Raw genomic sequence first — 19,920 nt, 5'->3', positions numbered from 1 at the left:
TTCATTTATACAACAGTGGCCATTTTGCATCAGACACTTCAACTCAACATTGAATTTTCATATCAGGTAAGCTGTGACTCCAAGATATATCACTTCTACTTTTCCATCTCTCCAACACAGTCCATGGCCAGTTTATTTGTGCAGAATGTATCACTCTCATTTTGGAAATGTAGAAATGTAGTGTTCTGCTTCATCCCCAAAGAATATCCTGGTTCATAGTCAGTCATACTCCAACTCTCCTCTCTATAACTGAAAAAGTTAGTACTAGATCTTCTCCTGGTTAGATCCATCAGACCAGGACCCATAAGGCCGCAGAGTAGAATAGGGACAACCATCTGCTTTCCAAAACTGCGATAGACTAAACCTAACCCCCGTTTGTGTATGGCTTCTCTTTTACCACAGGCGAAGTCTAATGAGAATGAGAATAAAGAGTCTAAAGAGTTCTTTAATTTTGGTGAGATGAGTCCCCAAGCAGGCTGTTTTTGCTCAGATGATAACACAGCAGATCAAAATATAATTGTTGCTGTCCCCATTCAGCCCTGTTTAGTAAATGGCAAATGTACTTTTTTTATATTGCTAATTATAGATTTACAGAAAAAGAAGGATGAAATCCCCAGGCTCAAGAAGTCTGTTATCTACCACTTTATGAGTCAGCTTTGGTTGATATCATAGGCGCTCGCAGCTGCCCTGCAACAAACAGAACATAAAACTGTGGAAAAACATTGTAGTACTTTAAACTCTTTACTATATTATTTTAGGCCCATTAGTTGATGTACTTGCAGTTTCTTTTAACTCCAGTTACAGAAATTCATTAACATACGTTTTGCATTGTAGACAGACTGAACAGATGCCTTGAATGTTTTCTGAATATGTGGCTCCTTGTAGTTTCATGTTGAAACACTCAATATTTCATCACTTCACGTTCTCAAACCAGCAGTTAAGTAATTTTCTTGGCTCTTTCCTTAATCTTCAGTTGTCGTTGTCCAAAGTGCTGACAGGGGTTCCCGTTAGGGTGGAGAAGAGGAAGTAAAGGACAGCAGATCTCCATGTGACCGTTTCTTTGCATATGATTTGAGTATCTCTTTCTCTTCAGTCGTGCCACTTAATCTAATTCTGATTAGGCATCCATTTCTCCACAGCTCATAAAAAATATTAAGCATTACAAAGCTACAAAAACAAAAATGATGAAAATTTCCAGTTCTTGAAAGAAACTTTCAACTGATTTCCTGCACCTAATTAAAGGTTCTGCATCACAAACTACCAAATAAGTATGTAATGACTACTGTTCATAGGTAATGTATGTAATGATATCCAGGTGTTTGTAAGTTAAATCCAACACCCTCTTTTAAGCTGAACTCATCCGTACTGCCTGATCACCTCCATCTGTCTTCACCTGTTGACTCATGTCCAGCCGACCCTCCGCCTTCCTTCCAAATTTTCCATGCACAGTCAAGTCTGTTGCTGCATCCTGATTCACGAGCTGAATTCTCGTGAGGTTGCGTTTCTGCACGTTAGAACAGATCAGCCTGATCTGAAAGGTCACAGTAAAATCTGAGAAATGTAGTCTGTTTAACTGAATAAGATGGGAACGACCAGTTTGTCTTCACAGGACTTTTCCTGCTCAAATTTGCATTCAGGGGTGATTATGTGCTTAAGCATTATTGATTCATATATAGTTAAGGCAATGAGGCTAGGTTAGTTTACTCAGGGTTTAAACCAGTGTATTGCCAGCTCAGCAGCCTACATGACCTAAGCCGACCTTCCATGGAGCCTAATAAGCTTTCTTTTTCTTTTTCTTTTTTTAATAGAAAAGTTATAAAATGATTATCTTACTGCTGCCTTTAACCATTTTACACATAAAACAACTTTTTTTTAAAAAACAGGAAGTTTGATAAGGAAATAATAAGGTTAATGTCATACCTTAATACTGCAGCTAATATCGATATATCGATTTTTAAAAAAATAACGATATATTTTTATACGAGATATAAGATGTGACAATATCCTTTATATCGATATAGTCTATGTTACGTTATAATTATAGTTGCGGAGCCGCAAGTTTGCCTCTCTTTCGTCCACTTTTGTCTTTACGCAACGTTACTCGACCTCGCCTCTCCTTCACTGAACACAACTCCCCCTCCTCCCCCATCGCTTCACCGGCAGGCAGCGACAAGACGGACACGCAAATCTCCGTTAATGAGTTACTGCGCATCGCCCCCTGCGTGGGGCTGGACGGCGTCAACATGTTAACGAGCTAGCCACGCTGACGAGCTAGCCACGCTAACGCCATGCACGGCCTGAAATCCTTTCATTTTCTCAAAAGTTGACTGCGCGCCTTTTATATGAATTCTGGTTGTGCTTGATGACCGCGAACCGATTTTATGTGATACACAGCGCTCAGCAATCTGTCAAAAAATGTTTTAGTACGACTTTGGTAAGCTACGGAGCTGCACCGCTTGATGGATTGTCGGAGCATTACGGCTACTGAGGACTTCTCGCGGAGTGATACGTACTGTGCGTCAACGTAATATTACCGTATTGTGTGTGTATAAGGATCATAAATGGCACCTGTTCAGAGACATGGTTACGAAGCGGATTTCAAACTCCAGGCTGTCAGTCACGCAGTAGAAGTTGGGAACAGAGCAGCTGTGAAACCTGTCTATGTTATTATGCTCAGCGTCTTTTAGTTTACATTTTGACTGCACAATTGTGAGCTCTTTGTTATGCACAAAACAACATAGTTTTCTTTTATTTATAGAGCATCATTATTTAATAAATGCTCATAATTTATTTTTGAGTAGTTTTTTCATGTACATCTATGCTGTATGTTAATAAAAGTGCCCGTGTGACATCTGGGACACAGCTTTGACTAAGAACTCTCTTTTTGTTCTTACTTTATGGCTTTAAAAAAATATCGAGATATATATCTTATATCGCCATCCAGCTAAAAAATATCGAGATATGAATTTTGGGTCATATCGCCCAGCTCTATTACTGACTTAACTTAAAAATTACATGTCTATTTACACTTTTTTTTTTTCTTGATAAAATTAAAAGAGATGAAGGACAGACGGGGGATAGAGAGGTCTAGACTGCTCACAGGGATTCACAGGGATTTGCATGGTGGCCATGAAGACAGCAATGAAGAGCGTACACCCAACCAACACTTCAGTCATGTGCTGACAAAATTAGAACAGGTAATCCTCAAGACAAAGTCAGCTGGAGACAACCTTTCTGACATTTTGGCTGAATTAGTACAGGGCACAACTGTAAAGGGATATTAAAAGAAAACATAAATAGAAAAAAGTATTGTTTTTTTATCCTGATTATCTTGTTTTCATAATTGATGGAAGGCAAAATTGTTCATGAAATTAAAATCTTATTAATTCCCCAGCTCAACCTGCAGTTACACATTTCTTAGTCCTGAAAAATACACTGGTTTTTGGCAAAGAAGGAAACATGACACTACAATTAGCTTCAATTAGCCAGCTTATTCTCACATTGGCACAATAAAACATCATTTTACCCTTGTACTCAGGAAGCTAGCGCTCTTTAATGTGCACAGTTTGTTCACTTTCTCCTCACAGCTCCATTGAGTAATATCTGGAGAAGTTCAGCGCTGCAATGAACTCTGCACACTAATCTATCATATGCTTAGAAGGAAAATCACAACAGTGTAAAGCTGGTGAGCACTAAGCTTTTCTCAGCAGGATTTTACTGTTTTTTAATGCGCTTGAGGGCAGCTTACTGATGACAATGATCGATTTAAAAGCACCTGAATGCATCATAGCTTTACTTTGTATGATCATTTTATCCTGGGAGGAGGCTCAGGTCTTTGTTCATTGTCTCAACTGTAAAACATCACCTGAGGCACATCTCTTCTTTCATTTACTTTTTTCTTTTTCTTCTTTGTCTCTTGGTTTCCTAACTATCCATTTTTCACCCTGTCATTTCTAATGTCCCTCCTTCAGTTCTGTATTTGCTCTCATTTTAATTATTCTTTCTCCTTCCCTCACAACATAAACACACACAGATGACACACCTTTACATGTGAGTTTGTTTGGCTAGTTCTGAAGAAACGCATGCTCATTAAGAGTGTGTGTGTGTCCTCGCCCACATTCACCTGAGGCTGCCTATTTTCCTGTCAGCAACAGTAGACTTCCCTGAAATCTGCCGCTCCCACACACACTAAACTATGAGGAACCATAAACGTTATATGACCAATGTGACAAAGTATTGGTGACGTCACACTGCATTAAAGACTCTAGTTTAACATTTCTGTGTGTGTGTGTGTGTGTGTGTGTGAAAAGACTATTTTGCTCACCGTGCATTCATGCGCAGTTCAGTACATATAAGCCTCATTGTAAAATACATTAACACAGCCTTGAGGGTTGTTTATGATTTTTCTGGTGTCCTGTGTGTCTATGTTGAAATTGAACACAGCTAAAGCTTGCTTGTTTAAATTATTTCCTATTCAAAACACACAAACACACACACACACACACACACACACCCCTCTACTGTGTTTTTCTCCGTTCATCTTCAGTACAGTGCAGAACACATGCACAAAGTACACGTGTGTATAAACACATAGCCAAACAAGTAGGCAGGAGAAGAAAGAGGGGGAACAAAGGAGGAAGAAGAGAGGTGTGCATGAAGAAAAAGTGAAAGAGTGTGTGTGTGTTGGAGGGAGGGGGGGGTTCAGTCAGAGCATGAAAACAGAAGTACTGAGCATGTCAGGATGGAGGGATAGATTTGAGCAGAAACAGAGGAGTGTGGGAGGTCGATGGCTCATAACGCCACTCCTGATATAGCCGAGACAGAAATCAATAAGCCGTCTGTCTCTCTCCAGGAGAACTCAAAGGTCTCATGAAGCTGCAGCAGCATGGATTTTCTTCTGATAGGTAACATGTCTTTGCATCAAATGGGGAGTTGGAGGAGAATATAACTTAATGAGTTGAGATTAAAACACAGCTGACCACTTGTAAGCTCTATAAGATAATTGCATTATCTTATAGAGCTGCGGACTGGAGCGTCAATTTAAGACAGCACAGAAAGTCTGCTCGCTAAGGAGTCTTAAGTGAATAAACACTGAGAGCCTCTTTAGCTCTTGGATGCATTTCCACACATGCTGTTAAGACAGTCCGTGTGTTAACTGATGATGTAAACATTCTGCCGAGCTCTGTCAGACACAAGTTCACAAAACTATTCAACAGTTATTCTCGGCCTCTCCAGCTTTTTTACTCGTGCTATTCGAACACTTCAGAAAATATTCCCCCTTCATCAGACTAAGATTTCAATGTGAACATTAACCTTAGGATCGGGACTTTCCCGATAGCACATAATCCTAATGACAAGGAAACACTTTAACTACTAATCTTGTATCATCTCAGATGTTTTCTTGGCTAAAGTTTGGTCTATTTTTTCTTTCTTTTCTATGATGCCAATTATCACTGTCCATCAAGAACCCTCAAAATGGACATTTACTCAGAAAAAAAATTACCCTAATCCTCATCCTGTGCTATTTTTTTATGCTAGCCTGACCATAACTTCTAACACTGCTAGACCTCAAATCCTTTTTCCCCATCTATGGATGTCTGAATGTTCAACTTTATTGTAACACCTGAAGAACATACACACTGATTATTTTATTGGAGGTGAGAGAGGAAGACACTAACTCTCAGCAGCGTCTCGGCGTTCGTTTACCAATGGGAACCGAAGGAGCATTCGGATCTAAAAGTTCATTATGCTTGATTCAACATTGTAATAATGTGGGGAAAACACACAATCCAACACATTTTTCAGATGATGTTGAAACATCAACCACATATTTCACTGCAATCCATAGTCCATTTAAATTAGGCAACATCCGGTCCTGGGTGTGGGTGTGCATGCTAGTCAAAGCTTCCAATGCTGCAGCCCTTCCTAACCGGCAGCAAATATATTAGTCAATTAAAATAATTATTAAAGTTTTGTAAACAAACAATGCCAGTTAACTGCTGGATCTAAGACGACACTAGCCTGGGCTCACTCTCTATTAATTGTAAACGATGATGGCCAAATGTAAAGCAGACAACAATGCCACTACCTGGCACAGTTGTGCTGTATACTCTGTAGAGGTCCAAGTTGACACCCTGGCAGACAAATTTAATTGAGCTTATATTCATTTATTTTGTTGTTTTCATTAAAATTATAAATAAACTTCAAGGAAATCCACTTAAATGCAATGAAGAGTTCAATCAATCCACAATTTCTTCAAAGTCAGTGAGTAATTACCGTAAATCCTGGACTACAGAGCGCACCTGATTAAAAGCCGCATGCTCTAATTGTAGAAAGAAAATCAATTTTGTACTTGTACAGGCCGCACCGGATTTTAAACCGTATGCGTTTCACTTGTAATATGAGATATTTACACAGAAATATTACACGTGAGGATTTTTAACGTTTAATTTAATCCGTAAGGTAACATAAACATGGTAACATAAACGTTATGGTAACATACAAAAATACATACTGCAAATGCTTTTTTCCCCTCGAACAGCGCCTGTAACACGGCTACCTTTAAGTATACGTACGTATCGGTAACACACAAATTGCGTTGCTTATGGGGGTTTTTTCGGAACAGTCCACAAACAACATTACAACATCTCCTAACAACCGGTAAAAATATATACCGTATATATACTACTTATCAATTTTATTGGTCTACTGTTACCAGGCAAAATGTTTTTGGCCGCATGAAAAAAAATATGCATTAGCCGCACGTCCATATAAGCCTCAGTGTTCACAGTGTGGGAAAAAAGTAGCGGCTTATGACCCGTAAACTACGGTAATATCAATCAAATAATCCATACCCCAATATTTCTCAAAATAATTGTGTTTAAGATTTTTGCTGTAAGAAAGAAGAATAAGAGAATAAGAGAAAAGTGTAAGAATAACCACTCCACTGGAGCAACGCATAACCACATCAGGACAGATGTGTGGACACTAGCCTGGAAGGAAAGAGGGCAGTTGGTGCTATTATGATTCACTCTGCAGGGCTATGTCATGACATACCCAACACCCTTTTCTTAGGAGTCCATGGGGGGGGGGGGGGGAATTAAGTTATATCTACCATTAATATCTACTTAATAATCCAGAGTGTAACTAGATTAACTGAACTGGTTTCTCCTTTCCATTTTGCAATTTTTTTCCTGGCCACCATGAGTTGAAACACTGTCACTTTTTTTCCTAGCCGTCCAATGGGGAGAGGAAATGCAGGACTACATCTGCACCAATCAACTCTTACATCCTATTTGTACAAGTGCCGAAGAGGGAGAGAAGTTTCGTCTAAACACATAAGTGAGATGTGCTAACATTAAATGACAACAGCATCCAGTATAAAACTCTCACATAGAGCTGAATTGACACTAGTGTAAATAAATTAGGTAAATAATGTAAATACATGGTTATATTTTTTATTTTATCCATCTTGGTCCGGCTAGTTCCTCGTTTATTCTCTTACACAGGAAATAATATTCTCATGCTCTTCCTTACAGTCTGATGAAGAGCATAATCTACATTGGGAGAATGCTGACTATTAACACCGGTACTGGATCAGTACTCAGTAACAGAACTGGAAGAAGTTGGATCAGTGCATCATAAAATGACCTACAATCTGCTAAAAGCATCTGTGCCTCCCTGCCTATTGGTTAATTCAGAAGTGTGAGATCTTCACAGGCATGTTATGATGCCCGGAGGAGAGATTTATCTGAAGAGAGACTCTCTACTTAATTAGACATGACTCTTTGTGTGTGTGTGTGCGTGTGCGTGTGTGTGTGTGTGTCAGATGGTAGCAGTGCCCCTATTGGGTCTGTGCCATGTTGGTGAACCAGGATATGATGACTGGCGCACACACACACACACACACGCACGCACGCACCATTAATACCATTCCTCTTCCTTGTTATCTGACAGCAGAAGTGACTCATGTGTACTGCTTGCTGTTCTCACCACAGGACGTCTGCAAGTTCCATCATGTTACACGCAAAACATTTAACTAATTTTCCTCAGACTCTTCATCACACAGAGATCCAGAAAGAGACAACAAGCACTCACTCACTACAGCAACATGACCCCTCTATTAGAGACGACGGTCTGCTTCAATCAGAGGTGTGTTATTCAGCCCAGGAATGTGCATTACAATGTTGAGAAAAATAAAAACTGCTCAAAGGAGGGCTGCTATAGCTTCCGTGAGTCACCCGAAGATCCACTGTTACACAATATCGCTGTATTTCTGAAGACTGAATCATCTGCTGTAGGTCGTTTTCGTAACAGGACACCAGAAAAGTGTACAATGAAGGAATCCCAACAAGTTGCTTCTGTTCATTCTGTTCAACTGCACATAGCATTTTCAGTCACTTGGAATAACTTCACTTGGGATAAACGTTTTGTAACATTTATCCCAAGTGAAGAAGTCACTTCGATGAGTTATCTGGATGATTGAGCATGCATCAAGATACAGTGAAGCAAGTTCAACACAAACAAGTTTCCTTTGCATTAGCAGGCTTGACAAAAGCTAAAACCCCCAGTTGGAGATGGCGGGTAACACTACGGTGGTTTTCAACTTCCTCTGTTAAGCATCTGCTTCAGGCTCTGTGCGCGCTCACATGTCATATAACAAAATGATCCCTATGAGTGCCACCTACCACAACATTATTTACATAATGATGATCTATAAGAAACATAAAAATGTATAACAATAAAATGCAACACAGTTACAAATAAGACAAGCTACTGCAGAAAATCAATACTCTAGTAAAACATTTCAGTTTTCATTATTATTTTATGGCTGAGTATGTGCTTTTAACAAGATGGTGGCACATTAGAGACTACTCTGACAGAGATAACCACATTTAAATTTAGGTATAGCCTATCGGCAGCCCTTAAATTTTTGCTCCATATAACTCAAATGGATGATGAGCTGTATTTCTGTTTATCATTTCAGAACTGAATAACTATTTCAGTTCTACTAGGCAGGAAAGCTGGGAACTAGGAGAAGTTGCTAATCACCAGGGACAGACTCAAACTTGGGCTTCTGCAATAGACTTAAGACATAAGGGTCACCTGCCCAATTGGCACACCAATTGGACTGGACACCTTTTTTTCTTAAACATAGCACAATGGGATTATCCTATGTTTTAAAGGCATTGCATACATTACATTCATTTTGACATGACCTAAAAGCCAAAACAAGCCCTGCAGGCTGTGCACAGTTTACTTCAGATCATATTTATGCATCTAATTTTATCATCCGAGTTAAATTTAAAGGAAATCCACCGTGAAAAGTAACATTTAAAACTCCCAAAGTCTGTTTAACAGATTCCAAAATATCAACAAATGGCTAAACCTGACCAGTAAAAATCACCCATGCCCATGCCAGTGCGTGAAAGACCAGTAGAACCAGAGCCATTTGCTGCCTATTCTGGACCGGGGAGATGAGATTGGAAAAGAGAAGCTGCTAACTATGAACATCTGAGAGCAGTGAAACTCAGACAGACAGGCAGCAAAAGGGCAGAGTGCTTGACAAACATCAAAGGGTGCACAGCTGGTAAAATCCACCCCCATCCAGCTCTCTTACCCTCTCAGATGGCCCACTTCCAGTTTTAACCTCTGCTCATTCATTACCTAATCAACATCAGCAGCACTGCACATCCAGAAATCCCATGTCAAGCCTTTAATAACCTAAGTTTCAAGCTTACTCGTGCTTTCCTGAGACTCTATATTTTGAATTCCACTTTGTTGATGCATTTTTTTTTTATGTTATGTCCAAATCTGTCCCAATCAAATAGCTCACGAGTCATAATTTTAAAAATATATTTGCATATTTTTAAAAAGTAAGTCTCACGGAGAATAGAGCTGCCAAATCAGCATTGCAAGGGTCAAATCTTCATAACAATATTACAGGCTGCTGCCATGAAGTTACTTAATATGAAGCAAATATGATTTTTGAAGGCTGAAATTACAGGTAACCCAATATATCGGTATAAGTATGTAAAAAATGAAGGGGAAAAAACAGCTTGATAAAAAAGATGTAGAGACATGTAATAAGATGACTTGTGTGTCCGTTTTTTTACCTTCATGTCGTTCATGATGAGCTGGAAGAGCCCTCCCAAGGCGCTGCATTCTTTCTCTATTCCCGCATCCATTTTTTCCACAGGCTTGGAAAAATCCTTCTCAACTTCCCAACAACTTTTTTTTCCTCCTCCTTGAAGAGAAAGAAAAAAAACTTCCAGCCAAGTTTGAGAAAGTCCAAAAGAAGAATCAGTTGAGGCTTTTATTTAATATAGGGAGGTGAGTTACAACACCCCGAGGGCAAAGTCCGCTTTTTAAAAAAAACTGTTTAAAAACAGCAGTGGAAAAGGAAGAAGGGGGGGGACACACATGAGTCCAATCCGAGGTACTAATGCTGGGCTTCAGTCAGCCGATGCTACCAGCCGGCCAACTTGACAAACCTCCGAAAAACCCGCACATCATGCCTGAACCAGCAGCTTTCTGTCTGGAAAATGTCGGGCACTTCTAAACTTTAACCCCGCTCTGCGTTCACTCCCAGCGGACGGAAAGCCCAGCTAACCACAACGAGCTAGCAAACCCGGCTAACTCCGCTAGCAACCTGTGTGACTGCGCGCGCGCGTGTGTTTGTGTGTGTATGTGCATCCAAAGGAAAACACGCGCGCACACACAGTCCGGGATCAATCCGTTGGCCCAAAAATAAACCGACGCGGCTTTCGGCTGGTGTGCTGCTCAGGTTTAACGGTCTGAAAGACGTTGTTTCCAGGAGTGTATCCGAGTGATTTGACGTTTTCCTCCTGCGAGTTTTAACGACAGACGTTGCCCCGTCCTTCTCTCCTTACTCCAGTGGGAGTCCTAACCTGAAGTGAATGAGCGCGTCCGCGAACTGCGCATCAAGGTAGCCGAAGTGACAGCGCCCACATCCGGTCGAGAGTTTCACAATAAAAGCCATCATTCTAAAATTTCAGTTTCTGTAGTTTTATTAGTTTTTATTTTTGTGTCATTTCGAAATTGCGTTTTCACGTTTAGGTGAGTTATAATTAAAAAAAACGACCAAACTCTCTCACAAAGTGCTTGCTGTTTTCTTATTTGTTTCTTTCATGTTTTTACTGGCTGGGGAAAATGTGCTCAAAATTTTGAGATGGACATTTCCAGTTCCCATTGAAATCTATACTTGTAACGTTAAACAGTATATTTAATAAATTCTAAAAGGCACTTTTTCTTTCTTATTTTACAGGAAATTTATAAATTAAAGCAAGGTAAGTTTTTTAGTTCTGCAGCTTTACTTGATTAAAATTACCTGCCTGTTTCTTTGTGGAAATGATGCTTTAAAACAAAATGCATTTTCAAACTTTGAAATAAAAAAATGTTGTACATGGAGGATAATAGCATACAATCCCTTCTCATATTACTAATTGCCAAACCACACTCCAGCAAGGACCTGGACCCACTGAACTAGTTTTTGAACTGGTGATTTGAGATGAGATGACTTTTAATTTAAGATGACTTCTCTTAGATTGTAACATTTTAAATAGAACTGCTCCATCAGTACTTTGGGAGTTTGTGACTGCATCTACAGATTGACTCATGTGGTCAGTTTTAACCGCTAATTGTTGCATATTATTATGGATAACAATTTTTTTGACAGTCTGCACTCTTATCTGAAGCAGTTCTTGCCTGGAATTTATTACCTCCAAAAATGAGAAATATAGCCTTAAAATGTTTCCTATTGAACAATCAATTAGGTCGCATGATCTGACAAAAACAGCAACAACATTTATTTGTTTGGGATAACTTTTATATTTTTTTTTTCTTTTTGTTATTTTATTCTAATAAAAATCTTTCCTGACTGGGGACTCCAAGTGAAAATCAGTCTTCTTGGCTAAATGTGATAAATGGATATTTTGCCTCTGTGTGAAGTTTGTTAAACCATTATACTTTTACCAAAGTTCCAGTGGCAGCAATTCATTTTTCTTTTGTAAGCAAACAAATAAAATCACTCACTTTCTTTTTGTCCTTAACATCCTGCACAATCCCTTATTTTATATACAAGAAATTATCTTGAAAAGTTGCATTTGAAATGCATTAATAAGTAGACCTGAGTGAAAATGTGTTTTTAAAGGTTTACTTTGTTGGGGCTTTTTATTTGTAGTGCCACGTAATTTCCTGTCGAGGCAGCGTTCGGCTCACTTGACGCTGCTGCCTCCGTGCATAGTGGAGGTTTGTTGTGTGTTGAAGACGCGGCAGTCTGCCGGGGCGGAGCTACGAACTGTGACTTTAATGCGACTTTACTGGGAGATGACAAGAAGAGCTAAACTAGTCATCAGCCAGTTTAACACGAGTGAAGTCTTTGCAGATATACGTATGTGTGTCTGTTTATGCAGACAAACATCATCACTTCTGACAAAACTGACTTGTAGCAAGTTGTCTCTAAAAATCTGAGAATCGCACTGTGTAACGAGCTATTTACTCTCAGGCTTTATCTTAGCCTCCACTGACACTGTGAGGAACCTTGGAGTGACTTTGGAGCAGGATATGTCCTTTAACTTGCATATTAAACAAATATCTAGGAATACCTTCTATCATCTGCACATTATTGTTAAAACAGCATTAAATCAAAATGATGCAGAAAAATAAGTGCATTTGTTACTTTTAGGGTGGACTGTTGTACTTCTTCATTGTCATGCTGCCTTAACAGCTCACTGATGAGCCTTAAGTTGATCAAAAACATGTAAGTGAGAGTCCTAAATGGGACTAGAAAGAGATATCACATTTTTTCTCATATTAGCTTATTTTCATTGGCTCCTTATTAACCCCACAATTGAATTTAAAATCCTCTTTTTCACAATCAGATCCCATCATATCTTAGAGAACTCATAGTACCATATAATCTTAACATAATCGCTGCATAATTGCTATCAGACTAAAGGCTTACCTGTGGTTCCTAGAGATTTGAAAAGTAGGATGGGAGGATCCTGTGGAACCAGCACCCAGTTTGGATTTGGAAGACAGACACCCTTTCTACTTTTAAGATCAGGCTTAAAACCTCCCTTTTGATAAAGCTTCTATTTAAGGCTGAACCAGGTGACCATGAATCATCTTTTAGTGATGCTTAAATAGACTCAGCAAGCTGGGGGACTTCCCGTGATGCAATGAACACTTTTTCTCCACTCCCTTCTTTTCACTTCCCATGTGTTTATATGCCTCTGTTTGAGGTCTCTTCCTGTTTATAAATGAGGTTCTTTGTTCGCACTACCACCAAGTGCTTGCTCATAGTGGATTATAAGATTGTTGTAGTTTTTCTCAAATATTAAAAGATCTTTACATATTGTATTAAGCACCTTAAGGTGTTGTGAAGTGGTGCTACATATGAAATTAAATGAAGTGAAATGGGAACTGTAAACTGTAACTATTTCCTCTTTTTCCAACACCTGGTTTGCAGTTCAGTGATGGCCACCTGATGATTTGCTACCAGGTTTTGCTTATATTATTCTCTAACGCTTCGCCTCTGAGCTGTCTTTTCCACATTTGTCCTGATGATTATTTAAAAATTTGGGAGTTGTGTGAGTTGGACAACATTTATCGCGCTCTTGTCTGTGAGAAGCCACAGATGCATTTGGCTTCAGAAATCCTTGTCTCTGAAGGGTTTAGCGTGCTCAAACCACAATGCCTGCACAGGAAAAAGGCGTCTCAAGGGACATGTTATCTTACAGGCCACACTTGCTGTTTTTATTTCTGAAAAAAAAAAAAAAAATGAAATTTATCATTTGGAGTCATTTGTTTTCTTGTAATTATAGTGGTGTCCAGCTGTTTCCTCTTTATTGTCTAAGTCCTGCAGCTGAGTGAGACTTTTTTTAGATTGCAGCTTTAAGAAACAAATAACCCAACAGTCAAATCCAAGTCATGGGCCAATTAGCAGGTGTGAAAGCAGGTGACTGAACTCTGTTTTTTCATTCTTGACGCAGGTCTTTTGACTGAGAGCAGCCCAGAGGAAAGCACCATAAATGCTTTAGATGAGAGACTTTCTGAAAATGTGGCTCTTATTGCCATTTATGGCATGCAGGATTTTTGTTTATGAGTGCAGAACAACATTTAATAAATGCTAATATTTATAAATGGAACCTATTATACTTTTCAGTATTTTTATATTGTCATGTTGGATGTTCGTATTATGTACAAAGTTTCACATACTGAGATCAGCATACACACAAGTAAATATGGTGAGTACAAATTCAGACTTTAGACCAGTCCAGCTCTATCTTAGACAGTTTTTTTCTACTCTTGGCTCTTGATGATGTCACAGAGACTATCTTGTCGGGACATTTTTGCTGTGAGGCAACAGTAATAACCACTACCCCACCTTGCTGCCCCCTGTAGAAGAGTCCAATGATAAAAATATCGAGATTGAAATGAGCATAAAAAGCACTGAAAGCATAAAAAAGCATTGCGATGTTACTGTAACTGGATATAAGTAAATAGTACATTTATTTTTCTTACCTTTAGGGTTCCACATTGTAAATCCAAACTCACTCATTCAGCTCAAAAGTTTATTGCAAACAGCTCTCACAAAACTTTTACATATGTAGGGTTATGTATAGGTTTGAGTGCATCTTGTTGCCATATGTTTTTTTTTTAATGTGGTTGCTGTTGTTAATATGAGACAACAAAAAAGCCACACAAATATTGTTTTATTATCTACTAAAAATAGGCCCTAATGAGCAATGCATGCTTGGCTAGTGAACTTGAACAAAGCTGTATAAACCTTAAAACCTTAGCTGACTTCACATAGGAAATAAAGTCAGGGTTGTGTGGGATGTGAATAAAGATTAAGCTCTGATGTCATGTTGTTCTTTTTCAGCATTTTGGTCAACCAAACTTTTTTGAGCATTCTCCCTTTTGTGAGTATAAAATTTTGCTCCCTATGCCCGACGGAGGGTTAATGTGACTTCTTTTAGTGTTACCTTTGCCCCCAGGGCTAGGGGGTTGGGGTCTTTCTTTGTGGAGTTTGTATGACTTTAGTTGTAGGAAATGCTAAAAATACAGTCTCCACCCAGATTCAAAATTAGCTTTGGATGTGGGGCAGATAAAATTCATAGAACAAAACATGCTATTAATGTGCAAATGTGGCTCATGGGCTAAAGAGCTTTGAATATTCAGAATCACTTATCTTTAATAGTAAAACTATAGTTGATACTTGTGTTTATGATGTGGTGGCTGCATATTTTGTACTATGTACCGTTTTTTGCATGTCTCAAAGATGACCCAAATTTCAAGTAGTCTGCATAATGAAGAAAAATGTTCCCATTTCCCATGGAGACAGGTGTAGTAGCATAAAAGAGATCTTCATAGAAGGCTTTTTTACATTAATGAACATTTAAAAATGTCCATATATGTGCTTGGTTATTGCTGATAAATGCTAAAGCCTTCTCAGATGTCCCATTTAGTTCTTTTGCGTTGGTCTGTTCCGGTTTTAATCACCACTGGAAGCGACAGGAAACCACCATTAAATGACTCACCAGCGATTACGCGCTGTCAGTTCACTTTATCAAACATGCAGGCTTTTCACATTCACTCCATATTCATTATGTGGCAACGAGCACATAATAAACACAAAGTGTGTATGAATGTTTGTGTGTGCGTGCATCTGTGTGTGTCTCGGTGTATTTTCCTGATTCACCCGGCAACAAGCTGAGTCACCACTATACCAGCCTTCCTACCAACCTTGTTCCCATGGCTACCAGCATGCCACAATGGTATGTGTTCATGTTTGAAAGTAAGTGTGTGTGTGTGTTTGCATGTGTGCCTGATCACTGACTACCATATACCAAACACAAATATGGTTTACATGGAGACCAAAACATCTGCTCAGAATAATGTAACAACAATTAAGCAGCAATTGTTCTATTTTTAAACCAGAGAGAAGGCTCACTTAGAAATTTGATCAAACATCTGCAAACACTGACATCATTGTGCATTTAAAAAAATAAAGTTAGACATTTTAGAGGTAGCATTACACAGAACAACGGAAAAAAAATAGTACTGAAGTAAAGTAATCAGAGAAACAAGGAAAAACATTCAAAATGAATTTTATATTGAAGGATAGATGTGTTGAATTACATTTTAAGTCGTTTTTTTAAACCAGTTATTCATATCAAATTATTTTTTTGTTGTTTGAACTGTATGAATGAATACATCAACACGTAAGGTTGAATACTACAACATACTAAACTGAAGGTTTTTCTAATGAGCTAAAAATATCCTTTAGGAGGATAACCAGCGGCAGATTTCTGGATTTACTCTTATTATAACCACTTGAAGTGATGCTGCAGGAAACATTTGTTTGGTCTCCGCTGCAATGCCGGAAACATATTTTTACATAATACACAGACTCATTTGATGTGTGCATTTTATACCTACAGTCTAAACTGATGAATCTACAGGGTTCAATGTTTCCTTTGTCAGATATCATGTAAGAAAATTACTGTTAAATTTAATCTACAGTCACAAAACCACAAAGTGCTGGCTGTTCATCTCTGGTTGCATCTTTAAGTTCAGTTTGTGTTTGTCTCCACCTTGTGGTCAATTTGTTTTACTGCAAACCAGTTCACTCCAACAGAAAAAATGTTCTGACAATAAAACATTAATATCCAAACTTTTTGTCTATTCCAAGGTTTGTCTGTTCTTCAGTATTACCTGATGATGACATCAGTTGCTGTCTCTACAGACTGTATATAGTAAGCCATGAGACTGAACATGGAGAAGAAATCACTCAGTTGTTGGTGAAGAAAAAGCACCAGGAAATTATTTCCCAGGTGGCCCATTCTAACTTGATGGCCGGTTAAATGAGATATGATAACACTCAGGATAGAATAATGACCTGGGTTGTGTTGTATTGTGCTTATATGTCCTGAATTACAACTAGTTAATAAGCTGTCAATTCCAAAAGATACTTTGCCATAAATAGAGGTCTCATTTGACCATTGTAGGATGGGTCATCTCACCAAAGTGTGCAAAAATAATGTTTTGTGTTGGTTTTGCTGTGCAACGGAATGTCCTAAAGCAATCCCTTTACACGACATCTCTGTAAAGGCGGTGACCTAAGTATGAACTGCTGGATATTAGACAAAGCATGTAAAATTCATGACTTGTAGGTTCATGCACAATGATGAATTCAGTGGCTCAACTTTATGTTGTTTGCAGTATAGGAGTTGTTGGTGGGTTCCATGGGATTTCCGCCCTTTGAGCTGCTGTTTAGCAAAAAAAAGAAACCCTTGTTGGCTACTTTAGGAAAACTGGGAGGGAGGGCAGGGGGGAAATTAAATTCAGTATGTTTTGGCTCTGAGAGTTATCAAGGTAGTTTACACTGCACAATTTGCTCCGGGGCAAGAAACAGCAACACTACAATACCAAGCTTAGGAAACTTGCAAGGGGAGATAGTTATATTGCTTTCATCTCTAGCTCTAAATTCCTCACCAAGTGGGACCTTCTGTGGTCTCACAGCGAATGACACAAACAGCATAAACATCAGAGTGAGACTCATCTGTATGCGTCAGTGCAATCAACATGCTACCAGTTCTTGCAGAACATAAAAAAAGAACTGAAAGCTATTCTGAAAATGCAAGATGGGTTGTTATGAGATTCTCATCTAGCCTCAATGTTCTTGTGGTTAAGAAGATTTGGCCTGTACAGTTCTGTGTGGATTTTGTCAAGTGAATGACTCAAGATTCAGATTAATCTCCAGGTTTTTCAGAGCCTAAAGGGAGATCCAAACATGAGCTGATTAGCTCATCATCCATCACTTTGTCCCTGGTGGTTGGTTGCTAGAGTTGATTGAAGACTGCAGTTGCCTAGGTAACCCCGTAATATATTAATGTATTTATCATATGTCAGTCAGTTGTATCCTCAGTTTTCACTGGTAGTCGCTCAGTCACTTGCCTCAGAGTTGAGAGAAGTTAAACTTGGGATTTGCCTACTTTCTATCACCAACTTTTTCTTCACCCATCATTGGTTGACTTTCTGTGGTCTGTGGTGATGTGATCACCTCATCGCTGCACACTTCCTGTGTGGACTCCCATTAGGAAAAAAAAAAAACTTACCAGCTCGTGACATTTAAATTTAGGTTTCCATTTAGGGATACAACCACCTTCCAACGCTTCATGAACCAAGTGCCACCTACTTGGATGATGTCATCATTCATAGCAATAGTCTGGAGGAGCATGTGCAGTGGGTGGCTGCGGGGCTTTGAAGCAAAATGGGCTCGAGGCCAAAGTAAAGAAAGGTGCAGTTAGAAAGAAGTACAAATGGAAATCTGGATTACATCACTAACATACTAATGTTAAGGTAATAAAAGGTGGCAGCAGTAATTTCACAGCATAAGTGTACTGTCTTTTTCTAATTTGCTCCTATTTATAAAACAAAGACTACCAAACAGCCAACTTGGAAGAAATGAAAAGACTGACTCAACAAACATGCTCTGATAAACCAAATGTACACCTTAAAATGAAACGCATCTCTGTTGTGATGATCTACACAAATAGTGCTTGTTAACAGCCCGAATGGCCCAGAGGAAGAAGTTTTTTGTGAGTCTGGAGATGTGGGACCTGATTGTCCTGAGGTCCCACACCGATCAGAGGGCAGCGGGTCAAACAGATCATGGGTGGGGTGTAAGGGGTCACCTGTGATGGCCCTGGCTTTTCTGACACAGGAGGATCTGATGATGGCCTCCAGGGTTGGGAAAGGTGGATCCATGGGTCCAGGTGAGATCAGCAGACATGTGGGTGCCCAGAAACCTGGACTTGCAATGTGTTTATTTTACACATCATCACTTCTGAGCCTAAAATAAAAAAATTTAAAAAAAAAAAATCTGTTAACCATCCAGTAAATATACTCACTGACTGCTCTTTGTTCACATGTACTTTGAACTTCTCCATCTAGTGGTTGATGAGATTTACTGCAAACATCATCACTTCTGCAGAAACAGGTACTTGTTCAATATTCAATTTTATTTTCCAGTTATGAACTGAAACATGAGTGGAGGACTGCATGACAGCGGACACTTTATACGTTTCTGCATTATGGTTCTCTTCTTTTCCTAGATTTTTCTAGATTTCCTAACAGCCATGAATAAATGAGTTTGTTGGATTTCATTTTAAATGACACAAAATGAAACACTCATCAGTTATCAGAATCAACTCGTCATTCTAGTTTTGGAGAGATTTTACTAATATTTTGCTTGGTTTAATTAAATACTGTCATGTGTTAAAAAAAGTTTTTCAAAGGACTCTCTGCTGTTCTGTGAAAAGTGTCAAATCACAACAAGAGTTTATATTGTAAAGTAAAGATCCTACAATAATACAGAGAAAACCCCAACAATTAGAGGACCCCCTATGAGCAAGACTTTGGTGACAGTGGCAAGGAAAAACTCTCTTTTGACAGGAGGAAACCTTTGGAAGAACCAGGCTGACGGAGGTGCATCCATCTATTGCGACATGTTGGGGGAAGGTGATTGCTGTTAATAATTGTGATTTCCTGTTAATAAAGTGCATTTAATTAGCATCACATGGTATCTGGCACTTCCCCTCTTGATTATTTTTTAATATGACTAATATACGAAAGTCATTGTACAGAAATAATTTTAGTAAAATTACATTGGATTGATTATAGAATGATTCATCCTTTTTTTCTGTTGTCTTTCTTTATTCTTGCCTATTTCCAACAACAAAAAGCTTTTAACAGAAAAACTCAATTGCCAAAACACATGTGCAAGACTTATTTTGAAAGGCAGGGCCTCCTGTTTGCTCAACATTTGCCAAAAATTAAGCTTGTGACTAAAGAAAAATTAACTCCTTGCGCATGTTAAACAGTTAAAAG

General features: G+C 38.8%; 1 protein-coding gene across 2 annotated transcripts in view; it reads right to left on the bottom strand.

Annotated features, from left to right (window-relative positions):
• Window positions 1–10,959, bottom strand: part of mtss1 (MTSS I-BAR domain containing 1) — an 84,302-nt gene extending 73,343 nt beyond the window's left edge. Inside the window, exon 1 of one of the 2 annotated variants that reach the window (XM_031735820.2) lies at window positions 10,116–10,959. In XM_031735820.2, the coding sequence (XP_031591680.2) occupies window positions 10,116–10,187 (72 nt within the window). In that variant the 5' untranslated portion in view covers window positions 10,188–10,959. The remainder of the gene's footprint in view (window positions 1–10,115) is intronic. The other variant, XM_039612104.1, reaches the window with a different exon arrangement.
• Window positions 10,960–19,920: the final 8,961 nt, after the last annotated feature.

Source organism: Oreochromis aureus, linkage group 5 (genome assembly GCF_013358895.1).
Source record: "Oreochromis aureus strain Israel breed Guangdong linkage group 5, ZZ_aureus, whole genome shotgun sequence".
NCBI classification, from domain to species: Eukaryota; Metazoa; Chordata; class Actinopteri; order Cichliformes; family Cichlidae; genus Oreochromis; species Oreochromis aureus.
Note: the sequence above shows the minus strand (reverse complement) of the source record. Positions and strands in the feature narration are given on the sequence as shown.